Here is a 19335-nt window from a genome sequence, read left to right on the forward strand (position 1 = left end):
CGACCTGTCTTTCAAAAAATCAATATATCAAAAACAGCATGTATAGGGCTCGCAGACGTCTTAGTTTACCGGCACAGTCTCGGATTTACATCATCTGTCCCCCCAGGAATTGTCCGGAACTTCAAATGTCCCACTTTTCCTCTCAAATATGTTAAAGTCATTCGTGATATATATACATATATATATATATATATATATATATATATATATATATATATATATATATATATATATATATATATATATATATATATATATATAACTAACTCTATGGCCTATGGAACCCGGAGGTTCAGTGCCGCGTTCACAAAAGCTCTCCACTGACTTCTATCCTTAGCTAATTGCATCCAGTTTCTACTTTGTATTCCATATATATACATGCTGTTTTTGTATATATATATATATATATATAAAATTGCTTTTATTAGTCACAGATACACAACTGACAGGAACTAGCTACTCTCTGTCACTCGCTTTTGGTGAATGTTGTTGACTATTATTTTAATTAATTTTTTCATTTCAGCAAGACGCAAGAGCGTAAGTATGAATGTTCTATAAATTTTCACGTGATGTCCTGGTTTTTTATATGGGAGAATAAAAATATGGGAGTACTAAGTATGTATCTACGTCCTCAAATGAACTCATAAGATTTTCATCAATCTTATTATAATCCTAGAGCTTGACTTGAATATACCCACGTGAAATGTTTTCCTGTGCAGATTATTTGGTTCCCAAGTTATAAGCCATTAGAGTTGGGGATTGGACTTAGTCAAATTTTCACAAAAAGTTTCTTTTTGTTTTTAGAACGAAAATGCATGGAACGAACATGTTAAACATTAATTTTATGCATTAAAAAAAAAAAAAAAGCAAATGATGAGACGATTCCTTACCTATGTTTTAAATGCAGTGTGAACTTATAATATAAAATATTTGCTAATATCACTGCAGGACCATTTTTTCCGCGAGAGAAACTTTTTAGTTTCTATATGAATTGGCAATTATATAGTAGAAAATGAAATTAAATTGAATTCAGTTCAATTTTTCATTTTAACGTTCCACGATTAAGACAGGAATATTTTACACGTGGCGGAAGCATACGGTCTTCCTATCCAGAATACCTTCTATAAGAAGAAAGAAGAATATCTTATTACATATAAGAGTGGCTCTCAAGATCTAAGATTGACTTTATCTTATGAAGGAGACAAAATCTACATGATGCAAAGGATGAAAATGACAAAATGTTCCCTGTTCGAACGAAGCAGTGGAAACTAGATGAGACACGTGTTGCAAAGTTACCAAATCTCAAATACTACAAATGAAGAACGAAGAGAGGTATGTGGAATAAGAGTGGAAAAGAGTATCAACAGTATTGATTGAAACAAGAAAAGTTGTGAGAGAAACACACGGAAGAGGAAACATTGATAAGGAAACATGATGGTGAAATAAACAAATTCAAGCAACTGTGAAGGACAAGAAAGAACGATACAAAAAATGACAGAACTCTTGCAATCAAGAAGACCTGAAGAATTACAAGGAAGCGAAGACGAACGCCAAGAAGGCAGATAGTGTAGTAAAAAGGCCAAACTTATGACAAGTTGTACAACAATCTGGAAACGAAATAAGAAGAAAAGATGATTTACAAGGTCTCAAAGGTAAGAGAGTGGCAAAAGAAAGATAACTCGCATGTGCGCTGCATCAATGATGAAAACAGAGAGGAATAAAGAGAAAATAAAGAAGAGGTGGAAAAAGGATTTCCAGAAACTTCTCAAGGAAGAAAACTCGAGGGAAATTTGCGAAAGTCTGTCCACGAATCAGGGACTGGTTTGGTTTGTGACCATGGTAGAGGTAGATGAAAAGTGGTAAAGCCCCAGGACCGGATAATATCCTTATCGAAGCATGGAAAAGTTTAGATAAGGAAAGAGCGCAGTGGTTTACTCGACTTTTTAATAGGATATTAGAAACAGAAAATATGCCAAAAGAATGTGGCAACTACAGAGGAATAGAACTTATGAACCATGCAATGAAGCTCTGGCAGAAAGTGATAGAAGTAAGATTGAAGTAAGAGACAGAAATTACAGAGAACTAATTTGGTTCCATCCTAGGACAATCGACATTTACACTTAGGATTCTATAGGAAAAGTACAGAGAATATCAGAAGGACCTTCATATGGTTTTCAACGATCTAGAGAAAGCATATTATAGAATGTCAGAGATCTTATTTGGTGGTCACTGAAGAGAATCAAGATATGTATGATGGATATAGGACAGGAGTGAAAAGCGCGTGTGGAATAACAGAAGAATTCTCAGTTAAACTAGGACTCTATCAGAGTTTTTTTTTTTTTTTTTTTTAATTTAATTTAATTTAATTTAAAGTTGTGATGGACAAGCTTACAAAGGATATCCAAGAGTGTGCATCGTGGAATATGCTACCGGTATTTACGGACGACATTGTGTTGGTGAGTGAAACCAAGGCAGCACTGGAAGAGAAATTAAGATACCTAAAGAGGAGTTGAGAGTAAAGTGCTTAGAATTAGTAAAACTAAGTCAGAATATTTATAAACTAAGACAGTTCTGCCATTGTCGTTTGAGGAAAAATGTAATAGGCAACACAATGTGACATGACGAAGAGGTGGTAATGACAAGGAAATTCAAGTATTTGGAATCAATACTGCATGCAAATGCAAGAACAGAATAAGGAAACAGTCAATTAGCAACCGTTGGACAAAATGGAGAGAAGCGGCAGGAGTATTGTGTGACCATACGGTACCAGTATGTCTTAAAGGAAAATTATACAAAACAGTAGTGAGACCTGCCATATTATATGGAGCGGAATGTTAAGACGAAGAATAAGAGAGAGGTACAGAAGTTGAATGTTGTGGAAATGAAGCTTCTGCGGTAAATATGTGGAGTGACGCGGAAGGAAAAAATTAAGAATGAAGTGATCTGGGGAACAGTAAAGGTAAGACCAGTAATCGAAAAGCTACAAGGAAGTAGACTGAAATAGTTTGAGTATGTAAGAAGACCTTTGGAATATGTAGCTTATCAAGTGGATGTTATAAAATTAAATGGGAAACGAGCACGAAGCCAGTCAAAGGAAAAGACGGAAGGTTGTACGAAGAATGATATGGTACAATGTGATATCACAAGGGATATGACACAAGATAGAAAAAAAAAAAAAAAAATGGAGTACAGCGATCCGAAAAGCTGACCGCAGCTAACTGTGAGAAAAGTAAAGAAGAAGAAACAATAACACCAGTAGCACCATAGAATGAACATTTGAAACAAAGTTATACTCTTGTGTTTGTTGGAAGTTTATTTTATATCTTTATTCACAAAATACTGATATGTATTCTTGTTTTCTTATTCACAAAACATTGTATTACAGTAAGGACGTCGTCAGCACATTTGTTAACACTAGAAGAACGCATTGAATATTGTAACGTTAAGTCCGCATGGGGTCAAATTCGATCTTACACTTATCTTAGCAGTAATTACGTTATTTATTTATTTATTGCACTAATTTCAAGTTAATTAAACATTTTAAATAATAGTAAGGCATTCATATACATAACCCAAATAGTTATCAATATTTAATGCAAGTAAAAGTGTAAGCAATATAAAATATATGTTGGGGTCAAAAAAGACCTCCAAGCGGACTTCTAGTGTTAATGAGATCGGCCAACTTAGCTCCTTATATGAATAGGATGCTCTTACTTGGGGTCATTTCAACAGGTTCCTTCGCCAATCTTAAAATGAAGAACGTTGTCTTCCAGAATTCATATAAAGAGGTGGATGCTAAGATGCAGACGAGGAAGAGTATTTTTGTTTACCTCAATTTAAACTTTTTTCCACATAACATGAAAAATCAGATTCATTGTTTTTACCTTTTTAGTAGTGACTGTCTAAACTTTTGCTAAAAGATTAAAACAATTAATAAAAATGAACAGGGAAAAAATTTACAGCATGAAACTACTGTATTTACAAAAGCTTTTTACCGAAAAAAAAATCAGCCACAAGAATGTGAATTCATTTTAAAAATTGGCTGACAAAAGCAGCAGAGGAAGCTGCTGAAATAGTTGTAAGTTAATGCATTTTAAGTAGATAAAAAAAGTGAGTAGAAAAATTAGATTTTTATCTTGCACTGTCTTATCTAAAGGAAAAGAATAACTATTTTTAAATAGTTGTGAGTGAGTACTTATTACTAACGGCTCTTGAGGGTAGCCACGTTGCTGTAAATTAGTATTTTATCGACACAAGCTTACCTATGTTCTAATTCTTATATGTGACTTCTCTCAAGACCTGCCACTGAATGCTACTGGCACATTTATATTAAATAAAGGAATGTTACTCATCAACTTTTGCAAATACAGTGCTGCTGAAATAATAACTGTATTAGCAAAAACTGAAAGAAAAAATTGGTGAGAGGAAAGTAATTTTCCTTTAATTTACTAAATATCTCGTTCATAAATATTGTAAAATAACACATTGCGCGTAAATGATATTACAATATAAAAACTTAACAAAGAAAGCTAGATCAAATAGAAAGGACAAGAAATTTAAATTCTAATCTTCGATAAAAACATATTATATTTACCAGGTTTAACAGTAGTTGCAATCGCAGTGACATCATTCAGCTCAACACCACCATTCTTCAAAGCTTGATCAACAATTGGACGGATATGCTGCTCATGAAGATTTTTCGCAATCGGAGGAATGATTCCGCCATGGCTGTAATAATTTACAATAAAATGAAATAAAACAGATTTTTAAAAATTTGTCTGAAGCATTTCCTGCAAATCAAAACTGCTTAAGACATCATTCATTTCGAAAGTATAGCACTTCAAGACCTTTTTTACCAATATCATTCTCAATATCTCTGGATACTAAACAAAGTATCTTTGGGTAGAGCTTTTTTTTCTTCTTTTTTAATCATAATGAACCATCTGAAATTAATGTGAATATATCGTAATAAAATGAAATGAAATGAAAGCTTTCAGTTTTACGTCCCACGGTTATGCTGGTTAGGCTAAAGGAGACGGTGATTATGAGAAATGAATGAAATGGTGGAATGAAGAAAGTGGGAGGAAACGGGAGAATCCCGAGAAAACCCACGCATACGGTGTTTGTCCACCACAAAGTCCACACGGTGCGAACTGAAATCGAACCTGGGACCCCAAGCACCGGAGTTGAACGCTCTACCACTGAGCCACCGCGCCCCCTACAAATCGTAATAAAGTTCTTAAATATTTTAAAAAGAATGTAATGATAAGCACAGAGGCCAAGAAAGGGAGCAGTTATATGTACCTAGGTACATGAACTATGGTTAATAATATTTGTATATAGTATGATACGTGATAAGTTAACAGCGAAAGATTACACTACGAAAATAGTACGCTTTCCTAGGTTAGCACCTCCCCCATCCTTAGCTCTTATCTGAGAACCTTATTAAAATATTAAAATTTTAAAACGATTCTTTGGTTAGATTGATTAAGTTATATTTGTATTACGCTTTTCTACTACCACTTCACTGTTCCAAGCGCCTTGTGTTAGCTCTAAATTACCACTGAAACTATAATTTTATATTAGACAATAATTTTTTTAGCTTAAATTTTTATTCACAATAGTAACTTTTAGGACTTTTTAAGATTATTTTCTGCTTCTAGCGTTCTATTGAATTATAGTCTGCTTTCTATCCCTTATTTTGAAATAGGTTAATGTGTAATTAAATTTTATATATCGGGAGAAACTTCTTTAGTCAGCTCCGTGACACACAAAAAAAAAAAAAAAAAAAAAAGCAACGAAGTGTACTAAACACAGAATCTATATTAATGGGGTGAAAACATAGTTGTCGCACTGGTCCAAGTGTTCAAATAGACGAAGCTAGAGTGTGCTATCGCCTTGCTTTGCCATACGAAGGGCAAGATGTTAAAAATGCTCAAATAGACACAGCTGGAGAGTCCTACCGCCCTGCTACTGATCTATTCATATGGAAGGTCTGATGTTTAAAAATGCTCATGTGTACAAAGCTGGAGTGTCCTGTTGCACTACTTTACCATAAGAACGGTGAGATTTAGGTACGGAAAAATCTCCTGTGAAAATGGATACTGTATGACTGTTAACTTGAAAATTTCATATATATTTTGTTACTCACTTAAACATCCGCATTATTAACTTTTTCATATATATTTCAACAATTCCTTGTTGGCATCCTCAGTACGTGTCCGTTAAGGGATTTTTACGTTGTTTAGCAGTCTCACATTACTAGTATCATTTTTATACGTAGAAAAGTCATAATTTATTAACACTATCTTGATTTTTTTTTTCAAAAGGATCCCATCTGAAGGGTTGGTGTACTGAGGAGCAATCCCATGCCCTCTTGTTAATTCCTTAATTACGAAATTCGGGGATGAATGACCAACCCATTTTAAATCTGTGCCCATAACTAAAGGCTCATTTCCTTTTCTAAAAACAGAACAGAAATTACTCTCTGTTGTTGACTATGTGATCTTCAGTGTTTCCTTACAGATGCTGTAATATAAATTTTAAAAACACACTAGCAATCATACCAATTCCAACACGAAATGTTTAACGTTAAAGAATTATCTAAGGAAAGAAATCAACGCTGCGTGTAATATTTCATGTTTATTCGTGAAACTCATTAATTTCGCCCTAAATCCTGTTTAGATTTCAGGTGAGTCATAAAAAAAAAGGAATGATTCCAGAGTTTTCATACCTGGTTGGAAAGAGGTGCCTATGTAATTTGTTCACCTATTTAGTTCCTGTTAACTTTTTTCCTCTTTTATATAAATCAGTTACTTAGTTCATAAGAAAGTTTATCAGTATAATTTTGTCGGTTAATTAGGGTTTTGTCAGCTGTATGGACCTACAACTTAACGTGGATCCAAACTACATGAAAGCTCACTGAAAATCGAACCTACGTCTCCCGCCCCAAGATGCGTACGCTAACCATATAGTCAAGAGGGAGTTGAATGAATTTTGAATAACGTGCCCCTAAGAACTGTGGATTTGACATAATAAATGTATTAGGTCTAACGTACTTTCTGTTAACATAAGATCTTATTTTACACGAATCGTTCGCTGTCACATCATTACGGGAATAAGGCTGAACCGTTAGAAATTCATTTTGAACATTGTACATGACTTCAACTACGCTTTTATTACGTCACTTCGATTTGCGCTGACAGTTAAAAAGTCCTGTAATATTAATATTTATAATGGTAACTCGGTAATATTTATAACGGTTTACTCATTCGAGTAACATTTTTCGAACTAAAATTGTGAATATTGTTAATAATACACTTCAAAATTTGTATGAACTTATCTAACAAGGAAAGGTTACAAACTGGCTCCGCTGAGACCCGAACGGGACAACTGTGTTTGCATTTGATATGTTATAGCTAGACGAATCGCAAAGTTATACATGCCTTCAGTCGGGATATCGTGAGCTACAGCATATTTGTAATGTAAAAGCTATTAGCTGGCAGAATAGTTTGAACCGGGTCATTTGTTCGGGAACGGTTGGGTATATGGAAAACTCGACGAACACGTATTCCATCATTTTCAAGGGCACACTTTTTATAATAAAAAAGTTTGCCCCAGGGTCCCCCGCATGGTCCCAGACGGGGTCCAACTCAAAAGTTTCAAATGGCAAGAGGGGGTAAGTAGCGCATCATTTGAAAGCTGTTGTGAAATGAAAAAAGATGGAACATGTCTCGACTTTCTACGACAACCCTATGCAAAATAGTGGCGGATCAAAATGTAAACAAAAAATTAATTGAAATGTGCACGGCCACCCCTATAAATCGAAAATGGTGAAACAAATGCGAAAACAGGAAAGGACGTGTGGAATTATTTTCAAAGTACAACGATTTAAAGTAAAAACGCCCTGTCTCAGGGTACCCGCAGGGTCCCAGGTGGGGTCCAGCTCAAAGGTTTCAAGTGACAAGGGGGGTTAAGTAGCACATGGTTTGAAAGCTGTTGTTAAATGAAAGAAGATGGAACAAGTCTCGACTCCCTTCAATAATCCTGTACAAAATGACAGAGGGTCAAAATGTAAACACAAACTTAATTGAAAAGTTAATGGCCACCTGGAATCCAAGATGGTCGCTTAAAACCTATGTCGAAAGTATAGGCACTCCAAACTGCTGAAGCTAGGAGAACCAAATTTGGCATGAATGTTGAAGTGGTAGGTGACGAAAAGATAGGAAATATTTAGAAACGCGACGTCTTGAGTTAAAAATTCCTCACTTTGTTCTCGCGTATGTCCACCACAAACCACTGCAGCTGAAGAAGTGAAATGTGATATTTACTTTATTGTCAATAGCAGACATCCACAAAACGTCAAAGATGTATCATCCGTAATAAAATATGGCTGCCATCGTGAAAATGAGTTTGTATATAAATGCTGACAATTATGTTGCATCTAACAATATCTTCGTTCATTCGACGCGTTGAAATAAAGAAATCTACGAATTACCCGACCGAAGTACAAAGTTGCTGCCACCAGACGGCAGCTCTAACCGCCGCACCAGATGACTGGAAGCATCATACAACGGAGACTACTAGTTTTATTTATTTATTTGCCATTTCGATTATTTCTTATTTCTTTGTTATTCTCACTTTGATTTTCTATCTCGCTTGTATCATACATAAATTAGTCCGTCATTGTGAACTCATCTCTCATTTCACAACACCTTTCAAATAGCGCGCTACTTAACACCCCTTGCCTTCGAAATTTTGAGTTGGACATCACCTGGAACCCTTCGAGGGCCCTGGGACAGGACATTTTTACTTTAAATAGCTGTATTTTGAAAATAATGCCACATGTGCTTTCCTGTTTTCCCATTTGTCTCACAGTTTTCGATTTATAGGGGTGGCCATGAACTTCCCAATTAAGGTTTTGTTTACTTTTGACCCGCCGCCATTTTGCATATAGCCGTAGTAGAGAGTCATAAGCCACCACTTGTTATAAACTTACCAGTAACTTCTTCTTGAAATCTTTATTTGGACTATACAAACTTCCGCCTCATGAAATATAGTCAAACTTCGATTTTAACTAGAAACCGCTTAAGGAAGAAGGGGGAGACAAAAAATAAATTTTTGTTACTTATCGAGCGTATGAAACCTTAATATCTTGAAATTCCTCACCTACTAATGTTCCTCGAACATATTTGTCCAATATTTCGAGTGTTACACTCGAATACTCATCCTACGGGCTACAGCGGATATTATCGGTACTTACTCGGTACTTATGTACTATATAATACTCTTATTATTATACTATATACATAATACATACATATATATATATATATATATATATATATATGGGTGATTCCACGAAAAAGGGAAATTTTCACTTGGAAAATTTTTGTTCCGTTGATGGTCGCCTATTTCAATAAAAATATCACATGCACTTACTACTACTAAGTACATGTTAATTAGGTGTTCAGCAGAGCTGAATTGTTATTGGTGTAGTAAATAAAAAATAATAAACTTTTCAGCACCCACGGAGTTGAGACCATAGGTCACGGAGTTGAGATTAGTTAACACGGAGTTGAAAATTGCTGTGGAGTTGAGAAACGTGATACATCTGGGTGATAAGTTTTGGTTTATAAGTGATTAAGCTTATAATTTACATAAAAATTGAAATAATTTTCCAATAGTTTTTGTAAGTTAGAATTATTCTCCTTATGTTGAATAAAATTCTAACAAACTAGATGACACGTAATTTGTTATACAAAAATACTCCAGAAAATACTGCAAGCATATGAAAATATATATAATGAAGGTTCCAAAATTGAGTATATATATATATATATATATATATATATATATATATATATGTAACGTAAATAAGAAAAAAAGAAATACACATACACTTATCGAATATTGAAAAATTATTGCGCTTTCAATATGTTGACTATCATATGGAGAGGACAAACTTTTTACATAAGCTTACGAAACAGACGAAGTAGTCACTAAACCTGTCTATTGTCTACTTCATTTGTTTTCTGAGCTTATGTAAACAGTTTGTCTTCTCTGTGTGATCAAGTCCACACGTCGAAAGTGCAATACTTTTTCAACATTTGGTAAGTGTATTTGTACCGTATATTTGGTATATATACAAGGTGTTTCAAAACAATACACACATCGTTTGGGAGCTGATTTCTGACACCAAGATAAGACGAAAAGTATAGACAACTGGGTGCACAAATGCTTCCTTTCGGAGTTATAGGCTGCCGAAAACATGAAAAAAATGAACTTTAAAGGTCCATAGCTCCAAAACTATGAGATCTGCCGTAGTCGGGTCACGACTTCACTTAGGAACTAATATGTGCACTATCCAAAAATATGTTTCAGAATCCTCAGGTACTCACGAAGCAATTTTATAGAGGGAGTTTGGTTACGGGCGTATAATCTGAAGTACTCACCAACTACTTTTATAAAAGTTGTTGTGGAAGTACCGCAAGATTCTGAAACATGGATATTTGGATAGCGCACATACTAATTCCTAAGTGAAGTCTGACCCGACTACGGTAGGTCCCATAGTTTTATGCTATGGACCTTCACCTTCAAAGTTAATTTTTTTTTTCATGTTTTCGGCAGCCTATAACTGCGAAAGGAAGCATTTGTGCACCCAGATTGGTCTATACTTTTTATCTTATCTTGGTGTTAGGAATCATCTCCCAAACGTTGTCGGTATTGTTTGAAACGCCCTGTATAATGCACACTAAATGACAGTGTAAGGCACTCATCATTTCTGTTTTATTTGGATAATTCGATGTTCTTTGTTAAGTAGCCCTCATTTTCCACTCCAATGAAGGAAATGTCTTGAGGAAACAGGGAAGGGCTGTTCTAGTCTACACAGAATGACAACTGCCAACGCTTTTTAAACGTCAGGTTTAGTAGGCCAGGAGAAATTCCTCTCGATCCGCGTCATAAAATTGACTGTCCGCATATTGCCCTCAGACTCTTCGACAATCTCTGAAAAGAAAACAATTAGTTGATCATAAGATTCAGACGTCAATAGGTTAAAAACAGATACCATCCATCTTGACTTGACTGAAGTTTTACCTCCGGCTAACTGACAGCCCCAAATCTGAACTTCCGCGAAACACTCCTTAAATGGGCTAGGACCCTCCAGCCGGTCTTTGAGTGTGAATGACACGTGGTCAGCGTGTCGGCTCCTACGACCGTTGTGATGGTCTGCGCGATCAGGTTTCAGTACATCTCTACTCAAATGAGTTTTTTAATTGCCTTACTGTGCGAAGTAAACACCATTAATTTTTGAGCTTCCACCGGGAAACAAACCCAGAACCACGCACGAAAGGCGAGCATACCAGTCACTAGACCATAAACGAGCTTTATTTCTATCAATATATTGAAAGAACAAATATTTGGAAGAGCATGAGCATAACAAACGCCACAGGATTATCAACTCCGTGACTTGTCTCAACACCGTGGATTCCTTAGTTTTCAGATGGACATGGAGTTGAGAACCATGGAGTTGAGAAAATCGAATATAATTTATTTTTACCGGCCCACTTTTTAACCAGTACATGTGAGTAATTGTGTACAAATTTTCTACGTTAAGGCATAGGTTTCTCAAGGGAAAGAAGGTATATACCATACAAATACATTCAGTAATAAATACCATGGTGTTGAGAATCAATTAATATACGCATCTGCTTTCCACACACAAAAATATTTTTCCTATAGCTTTTAACACACGCACACAACTTTTTCTGTTCTTCAGTCAAATATGTCTGCCTTGTCTTCTTGTGGGTGTTGCCAATGTGGACGACCATGCTATCTGTTGAGAGCAATGATAATTTTTTCTATTGCCATGGAGTTGAGACGAAATAGAGGTGACAGAAACGAAGCATAGTCAGGCTTTCCAAAATAATCGTTATAAAGATTTACTTTCCACAAAACCGAAACATTGAAGTGTTCTCTTCCATTTAATTACCATTAAATGATGTTTGATTTGCGACTTCAGTTGTAATTTATTGATTAAAATCAGTCAATGCAATCCAAAGTTCGGGCTTTTAACCACGCAATACTGCATAAGGAAGTAATAATGAATTCAGGGGTTATGTGAAGCCAATGTTCCAGTGTAATGAAAATGAAATGAAATCTTTGAGTTTTACGTCCCATGGTTATTCCAGTTAGGCTAAAGGAGACGGTGATGATAAGTAATGAAGGAAATGGTGGAATGAAGAAAGTGGGAGGAAACGGGAGAACCCCGAGAAAACCCACGCACACGGTGTTTGTCCACCACAAAGTTCACTTGGCGGGGACTGGGATTGAACCCGGGACCCCAAACACCGGAGGTGAACGCTCTACCACTGAGTTCCAGTGTAATATATCTTCTTAGTTTCTACTTATATGCGACATTTACAGAACACATATAGAAGAAATATGTAAAGCTTTTTTAGCGACATTCTAATTTACGCACATACCCATCGTCGCTGACGTGAGTTATCCCCACGGACTTAACTTCACCCTGCCCTGACTCGGTTATACAGCATTTGTGCTTCTTAGTGGATATATTCACCTTTTCAACATGACAACAATGACTAATGAATAGGTTAGGTTTCGTTCACTTACTTGGCGCGGCGGAACCTATAGAAACTCTAATTATCATACTTACTTCAAATGAATCTGCTGTTGAGATACTTGATGTTCACCAACTACATTGCCATTGTCATCAACAATAGCGGCACATGTATCATCACAACTGGTCTCAATGCCTAAAATAAGGGTACGACAATTGACAGAGGAACTAAATAAAAATCTAGATAATTGTCGCCAATTAAAAGGTCTAGTATATACATCATTTAAATTATTTATAGATGCTCCGTTCTTGAAAACAAGAAACTTATTTCCCAACGAAGATTGAATAATGGATTTTAAGACCGAACTAGTTTTCATATTCATTTCCGGGTATAAAGAGATTAGAGATCATATTAATTATACTAATTATTTTAATTTTTAGTAAATCACCAAATTCAGTTACACATTCAGAGTAGTCTTTGCTTTCTGCTAGGTACACGCAACAAAGCAAGTCATTTGTCTCCCACAGTTCTTGTTTCTACTATTACCAACCCTACAGGACATGTTCAGTTCATTAATTTTCCTGACCAAACTGTTCTTTGTTTTCATGAAAACAGCATACCTCTTCAATTACGTCATTTTCAGAGAAAGCATTTGTTATATTTCATTTCATTTATTTGTCTGCTTCATTAGCTTACGAAACACGAGAAATCCTCATGTAAGCATTACAGTTGTCAGAAAAAAAAAAAAAACATAATATTGTCAAGTACCAGAAGTATACATCATGCGCCTTTCTAAAATACAAAACCACATAAGTATAAAAACATGACAATTTACATTGTAATTAGGAAATTGTTTATACCACACCAGGCATGTACTCACGAGTAAGTATCTGTTACCAACTCTTCACTTAATGAGTCATTTAAATATTCTTTAAAGGTGTAATAGCACTTTTCAGCACGACCCGCTCGGGAGAGTAATACTCCCAGAAGTACGTTTTTTCGCGCGCTACTCTAGCCAGCTGTTTTACGCGCTATCCTAGTCAGTTGTTTTAAGTTTGTCACAAAATCTATATCATTTAGTACAAGGGGAACAAAACGAGCCTTATATCATGGAGTACAAGGGCAACAAAACGAGCCCTGCGGGGCTTCTAACCCATTCCTACTACTACTACTACTTATCTGCACAAAAGTAAGTAAATCACATTTTTGAGTATTATTTTCGTATTATTTTAATTTAAAAAGTGTTATAAAAAGTAAAAAAAATGTTTAAAAAACTTTCCTCGGGCCGGGTTTGAACTCACGCCAAAAGAGATTTTTCGATACTAGCATATAGCGCTAGCCCACTCGGCCACGAGGACCGACAACAACAGTCGTCTGAATTCTGCTATTTGAATGCAACGTGGCAAGACATAGATAACGCCAACCAATCAGAACTGTATTTTCCGTTCCTACTTCCGGGAGCATTACTCTCCTGAGCTAGTCCTTTTTCAGCGAGTAGATTATATAACGTCTTACCAAGAATGGGAACATTGGTTATATTTTTCAAGTAGAGAGGAAGTTTATTATACAATTTGACACAATTCATGTACACTGTTTTGGTTATATTAGCATATTTTTGATGCATCACAAATATGTCACTACCTTGTCTTGTATTATGGCTATGAACATTTTTGTTAAAGATGGTTGTTTATCACAGTAAAAAGAATAGATTTATAGATTTATAAGCTGGGGAATGTTAAAATTTTTGCTTCTATGAAAACCTTTTTACATGTCGATTTTGTGGGTAATCCAAAAGTTATTCTAATCGCTTTCTTTTGCAATTGGAAAGTGCTTAAACTATATTCAGCAGAGCCCCAGTGTATTATGCCCAAGTTAATTAATGAATCAAACTTGGCACAGTAAAAGCTAAAAAGTACTTCTCTCGACACAGTATCTTGAAGTTTGTATAAGGCAAAACACACGCTACTTGTGTTTAAAGTAGAGATAAGTTTGTTTCTTGTTTAAAGTGGAGATATGAGCAGACCATGAAAGATCGTCACTTATGATTACACCTAAAAGCTTTGTCATGCAAGAATATTGGAGTAAGTTAGAAGATATTTTTATTCTGGGTGATATACGCGGTTTTCCTGGAATATGAAAATTTAAGAGAATGGATTTATCATGATTTATAATTAACCTATTCCCTGTTAACGATTTTACCAATTTGTCCGTAAAAATGTTAGATTTCCTCTCAACTTCTTCTATTGATTTTCCTGATATATTCATACTGATGTCATCAGCATATAGAATACAGTTTGCTGGATACATATATTCTAACAAGTCATTTATATATATATCAGGAAGAAAATACGACCCAAAATGAACACCTCTGATTACAGTTGATAAAGACGAACAAGTTGTTTGAAACACATCTGCAGCTAATTTTAATATTTGTAACGCTTGTTGTCTACTGGATAAATAAGAGAAACCAGTTGTGAGCTACTCCTCTAATACCATGAGCATATAACTTGCTTAAAAGAATAGCATGATCAATTGTATCAAAAGCTTTCTACTGTATTGTATTTCGTTTTTCTTCTCTTTTTTATTTGCTAATTCATTTTGTGTAAAAAAAATATATGATGGAGGCAAATTAAACCTAGCCCAATATTAACAGAAATTAGCGAAATTCTGAAGTTTTTTCAATCGATTGTCTCAACTAAACATTAAAAAAGTTCACAGATGTTATCAATCAAAACCATTACCTCATTCCTCTAATCATAAATAATCCGTCCGTCAAGAGATGAGAATATCAAGTGAAGTATATACCTTAGAAATACGCGATATATAGTGTTTCTATGGTATCCTTTATGATTTGAGGTCCTCTACAAAAATTCAGCAGCGAAGAATAAAAATCCTACATTCAATTTATTAGGTTACAATAAATATAATATAATATAATTTAATATAAAATATAAATAAAATTTCCGTTTTTTAATAAGGAGAATGGATAAGTGCAATACATCCACCGTAGAAATAGTTCGATCTTCAACTGAAGACTGTGGCTTTATTAATATGAACAATGTTCGTACTATTTAGAATTAAATATTTTGAACAAATAGACATTAAGAAAATACAATATCTCGTTTGAATTATTCTCGTTTTTTCTAAGATAAATAATTGCATATGATATCGTTTGTAATTTTCCCTAAACACAACTTCTATAGGCACTTCCCGGCACTTTGTCTGTGCTTCTCGGGATGGAAGCGGTATAGCTTGGACTGAAGACGATGTTGCATTCGCACGGATTCGGATGACCAATTCCCCAATGTAGGGATCATTCGCATTAGCAATTTCCAATTCGGACAGTATGACCACCTAGTATAAATATTTCGTACTAACCTATGCTGAAAAAATGTAATGACATTTTTCAATATTAATATCTTAATAGGTTTTCGGCAGCTCCCCCTCCCTTGTGGATGACGGAGTGATCCCCACATTCTTGAATGAACCTCCAACTTAAAATTTTAAACTAAAAATTCGATACTAAGTGTGCAAACCCTTACACTCTCTCAATTTTGACTTTACACTCCCAAACTAAAACTCCTGGTGGAATCCTTTCTTAATTGTCGTATTAGAATTCACTGTAAAACCACGAGTAACACAAGTATGGAAAAAATATAGAGGATGTCGGGAGAAAACAAGAAATGTCATAAAATAGGGTTATTGAGAAAATCGAGTTTTAATTTCTTGATAGCCTACTGTTTAAACGGATCACCAAATATATAATTGGAGTGGTCATATATTAGTTGGAGGAGATGACCGGACGGCATTTACGTCCCACTTCCACTCTTGTAAATACTACTGTTGAAAAAAAGGCAGAAAAATGGGTATAGTTTTACTATACTGATCCACAGATCATAAAATGTACAGAAAAATTTCGGCAAGTCTTTAAAATGCCCATTTTATGTCGAGAACAGAACCCAACCTACCCCTGTGGGAATTCTAACCCGTTCCTACTACGACGATTTATACTATGGATCCGTATAGTAAAACTGCACGGAAAAAAAAGTTACCAGGAACAGTGAAATTTTCGTGCATTGACAAATTTTCACAAGATTCCCTTTTCTCTCTCAAATGTATTTATGGGAAAAGAAGAGGCGGAAAAAAGTACTCGCACATATTTGTTGGTGAACGTACTAGCACACCAAAATATTATAAAAAGTACAAGATTTAGTACGAAAGTATTAGCTGTGGTCACTGAGCTCGGATCTATCTAAGACACTCCAATCCATTTACGCGTGTTGAATACTCACAATCGTATTCGGATGTAATGTATCATGGGCCAATATTAGATTAGGGGAAAAAATGACATGTCATACTTTCAAAACAACTTGTTTATTTCTTTAAGCAAAGATACTTCAGATAATAGTACATAGTTTTACGAAACCTGTCACTATAGAACAGCGCTGGAACACCACCTATTTCAGAGAAATTATTGATTTTTCAGAAGTACTTGCAAACTTCTATCATTACCGTCACATTTACATTTTTCTTCTTCATAATTGATGTATTACAATTTTATTATTTATCATACTTGCTAGATCTATTGTAATATATTGAACAATAATATAAACAATTTTAATGGAAAACAAACTAAAATACTAATTTAATACTGATAACTGTGCAAGTATGGTAATCGAACACAAAAGTAACGCCGAAATATCTATATATCATACACTTAAGTAACAATTTAGTGTAATTATTGCGTACACCAAAAATATGCGTTAGTTGTGTACATTTAGAATCTGGCTGTAGCCGATACCTGTTTACACATCAACCACAAATTATTGGTTTGTTGTGGGAATGACCTCAATGTTATGGTAATTGCACAATGTTGTGGTGATGACATAATGCTATGTGATGGTGACAAACACAAATAAACAACAATCCAACTGCTGATGTACATTACTAATTGTAATACTCACAAGTCTTTCCACAGAATTGGATCACTTTGAACATGTCCTCTTATCCTCCTTACATGCTGAGGTTCAGATATGTTGAAACCTACAATATCATCTCCTTCATACCACAAAATATCAGGTTTTGGAGGTCGAAAGAATGTACTTTTGCCGACAGACTTCATGCACTGAACTTCGTAATTATATTCTCCATCATTTTTTATTGTACTTAAATATGATTTGTCCATGCACTCATGTCCCAAATGATTGTCGTATATCTATAACTGTCTTCTTGTAAGAATATAAACCTAATTTGATAATGATTTTGCAGAATACTTTTAATACTGATATTATGTGTGTAATCGGGAAATGTATACTTGTGGTAAATTTCATAGGTAAAGAATTATAAATACGAAAATGAGAATGAGTAAAACAAAAGGTTGGTAAATGGACAAGAAAGTTTTATTTTCATTTTATTGTTCGTATTTCTGCTCTTTTAACATGAAATTTGCCACATACATGTCTTTGCCGATTATACACATACTAACATTGTAAGAAATACCGGGCGGAATTCGTTTTCAAATTATACTCCTACAACAACATATTAGAGACAGACGGCAATAATTTGGGACATGAGTGTACATTACTATGCACAAAGAGCCATTAAGTGTTGAGTTTCAATTGTTCTCAAGGATGACGTCTCTTCCATTATCGGTGTTAGTTCCCTCTCACGGTGACCTGAAGACATGATGTTCTAGTTTCTTTCCGAGGTCTAAGCTCTGATAAGTTTTCACTTTTTTAAATTATTGTTCGTTCATATCGTTCTTGTATCTTTCAGCTTTTCTCTTCTGTGCCCTCAATTTTCCTCCAATTCTTTAATTCTTTTATATGCAGTGGATCCTTCTCTCCTCACATGTTGTTTTCAGCGTGTTCCCTGAGAACACTCAACCCTGGAAAAAAGGAACGAAATTGCAGTTATAATCTAAATAATGCGCATAGAACAAATTTAATTTCTGACTTCTTTTATCTCAAAATATACTTTCCTGTCATCAGTTTTTCTGTTTCAAAAATGAGAATTAGTGAACTATAAGACTATTGCATGTATTCCTCTGATTATTACATAATTGAAGACTCGCTGTAGATAAAAATGTAAGTGCCAAAAACAATATTTATTGTAGCAGTAGAGACAAAAGACAGTAAATTGTGCCCAAGCGTCACAAAATAGGAAATACTATTTCTTAGAAATACAACCTAGCATATGAGAAAGTGAAGCTGCGTGTGAAAATCTAACTAAGGCATAAACGTATTAAAAAATAAGAGAAACAATTTCAAGGTAACATTTACATTGTTTTCTACAGCGAGTCTTTAATTATTGTAAATTCTGAGTTATCCTGTTTGATTTGTTTATGAATATATTGAACAACTCAAATATAATATTTTTAATGGTCATTATCTTATCAGGCGTATTCTAAGCATCTACTTTATTTTCGTGATGGGTAGCGGTTCGGGTACTCACCACCCTGGAACTTGTTCTCGGGAGAAGGTTAATGGTTTTCCATCCTTTGACGCTAGATAGAATGGCATTTCCATTCGTTACCTTACCTAAAGTCGCATATAAACTCGGTGTTGGTCCCCATGTCTTGTTCTTTCTGCCCTTTCAAAAGAAAACGACCAAAATCACTAAACGACAACAGAACAAGGAAAGCTAAACGGCAGTAGGCATATGCTAAGTTATTACCTATATTTTTTCTATCATAGGCTATATAACTAACGTTCATTTTGATGACGGAGGAGATTCTGGTGGAGTTTCTCTGATA

At 34.8% G+C, this 19335-nt stretch overlaps 1 protein-coding gene across 1 annotated transcript in view; it reads right to left on the minus strand.

Annotated features, from left to right (window-relative positions):
* Positions 1 to 13130, minus strand: part of Tcs4 (Threonyl-carbamoyl synthesis 4) — a 28101-nt gene extending 14971 nt beyond the window's left edge. The window contains exons 1-2 of the mRNA XM_081736579.1: positions 12677 to 13130; positions 4595 to 4728 (exon numbers count right to left, since the gene is read on the minus strand). Coding sequence (XP_081592705.1) covers positions 4595 to 4728; positions 12677 to 12963 — 421 coding nt within the window. The 5' untranslated portion in view covers positions 12964 to 13130. The remainder of the gene's footprint in view (positions 1 to 4594; positions 4729 to 12676) is intronic.
* Between the last annotated feature and the right edge of the window lie 6205 nt (positions 13131 to 19335).

The sequence above is a fragment of the Thermobia domestica genome, chromosome 13 (assembly GCF_964235325.1).
Source record: "Thermobia domestica chromosome 13, izTheDome1.hap1.1, whole genome shotgun sequence".
Taxonomy (NCBI): domain Eukaryota; kingdom Metazoa; phylum Arthropoda; class Insecta; order Zygentoma; family Lepismatidae; genus Thermobia; species Thermobia domestica.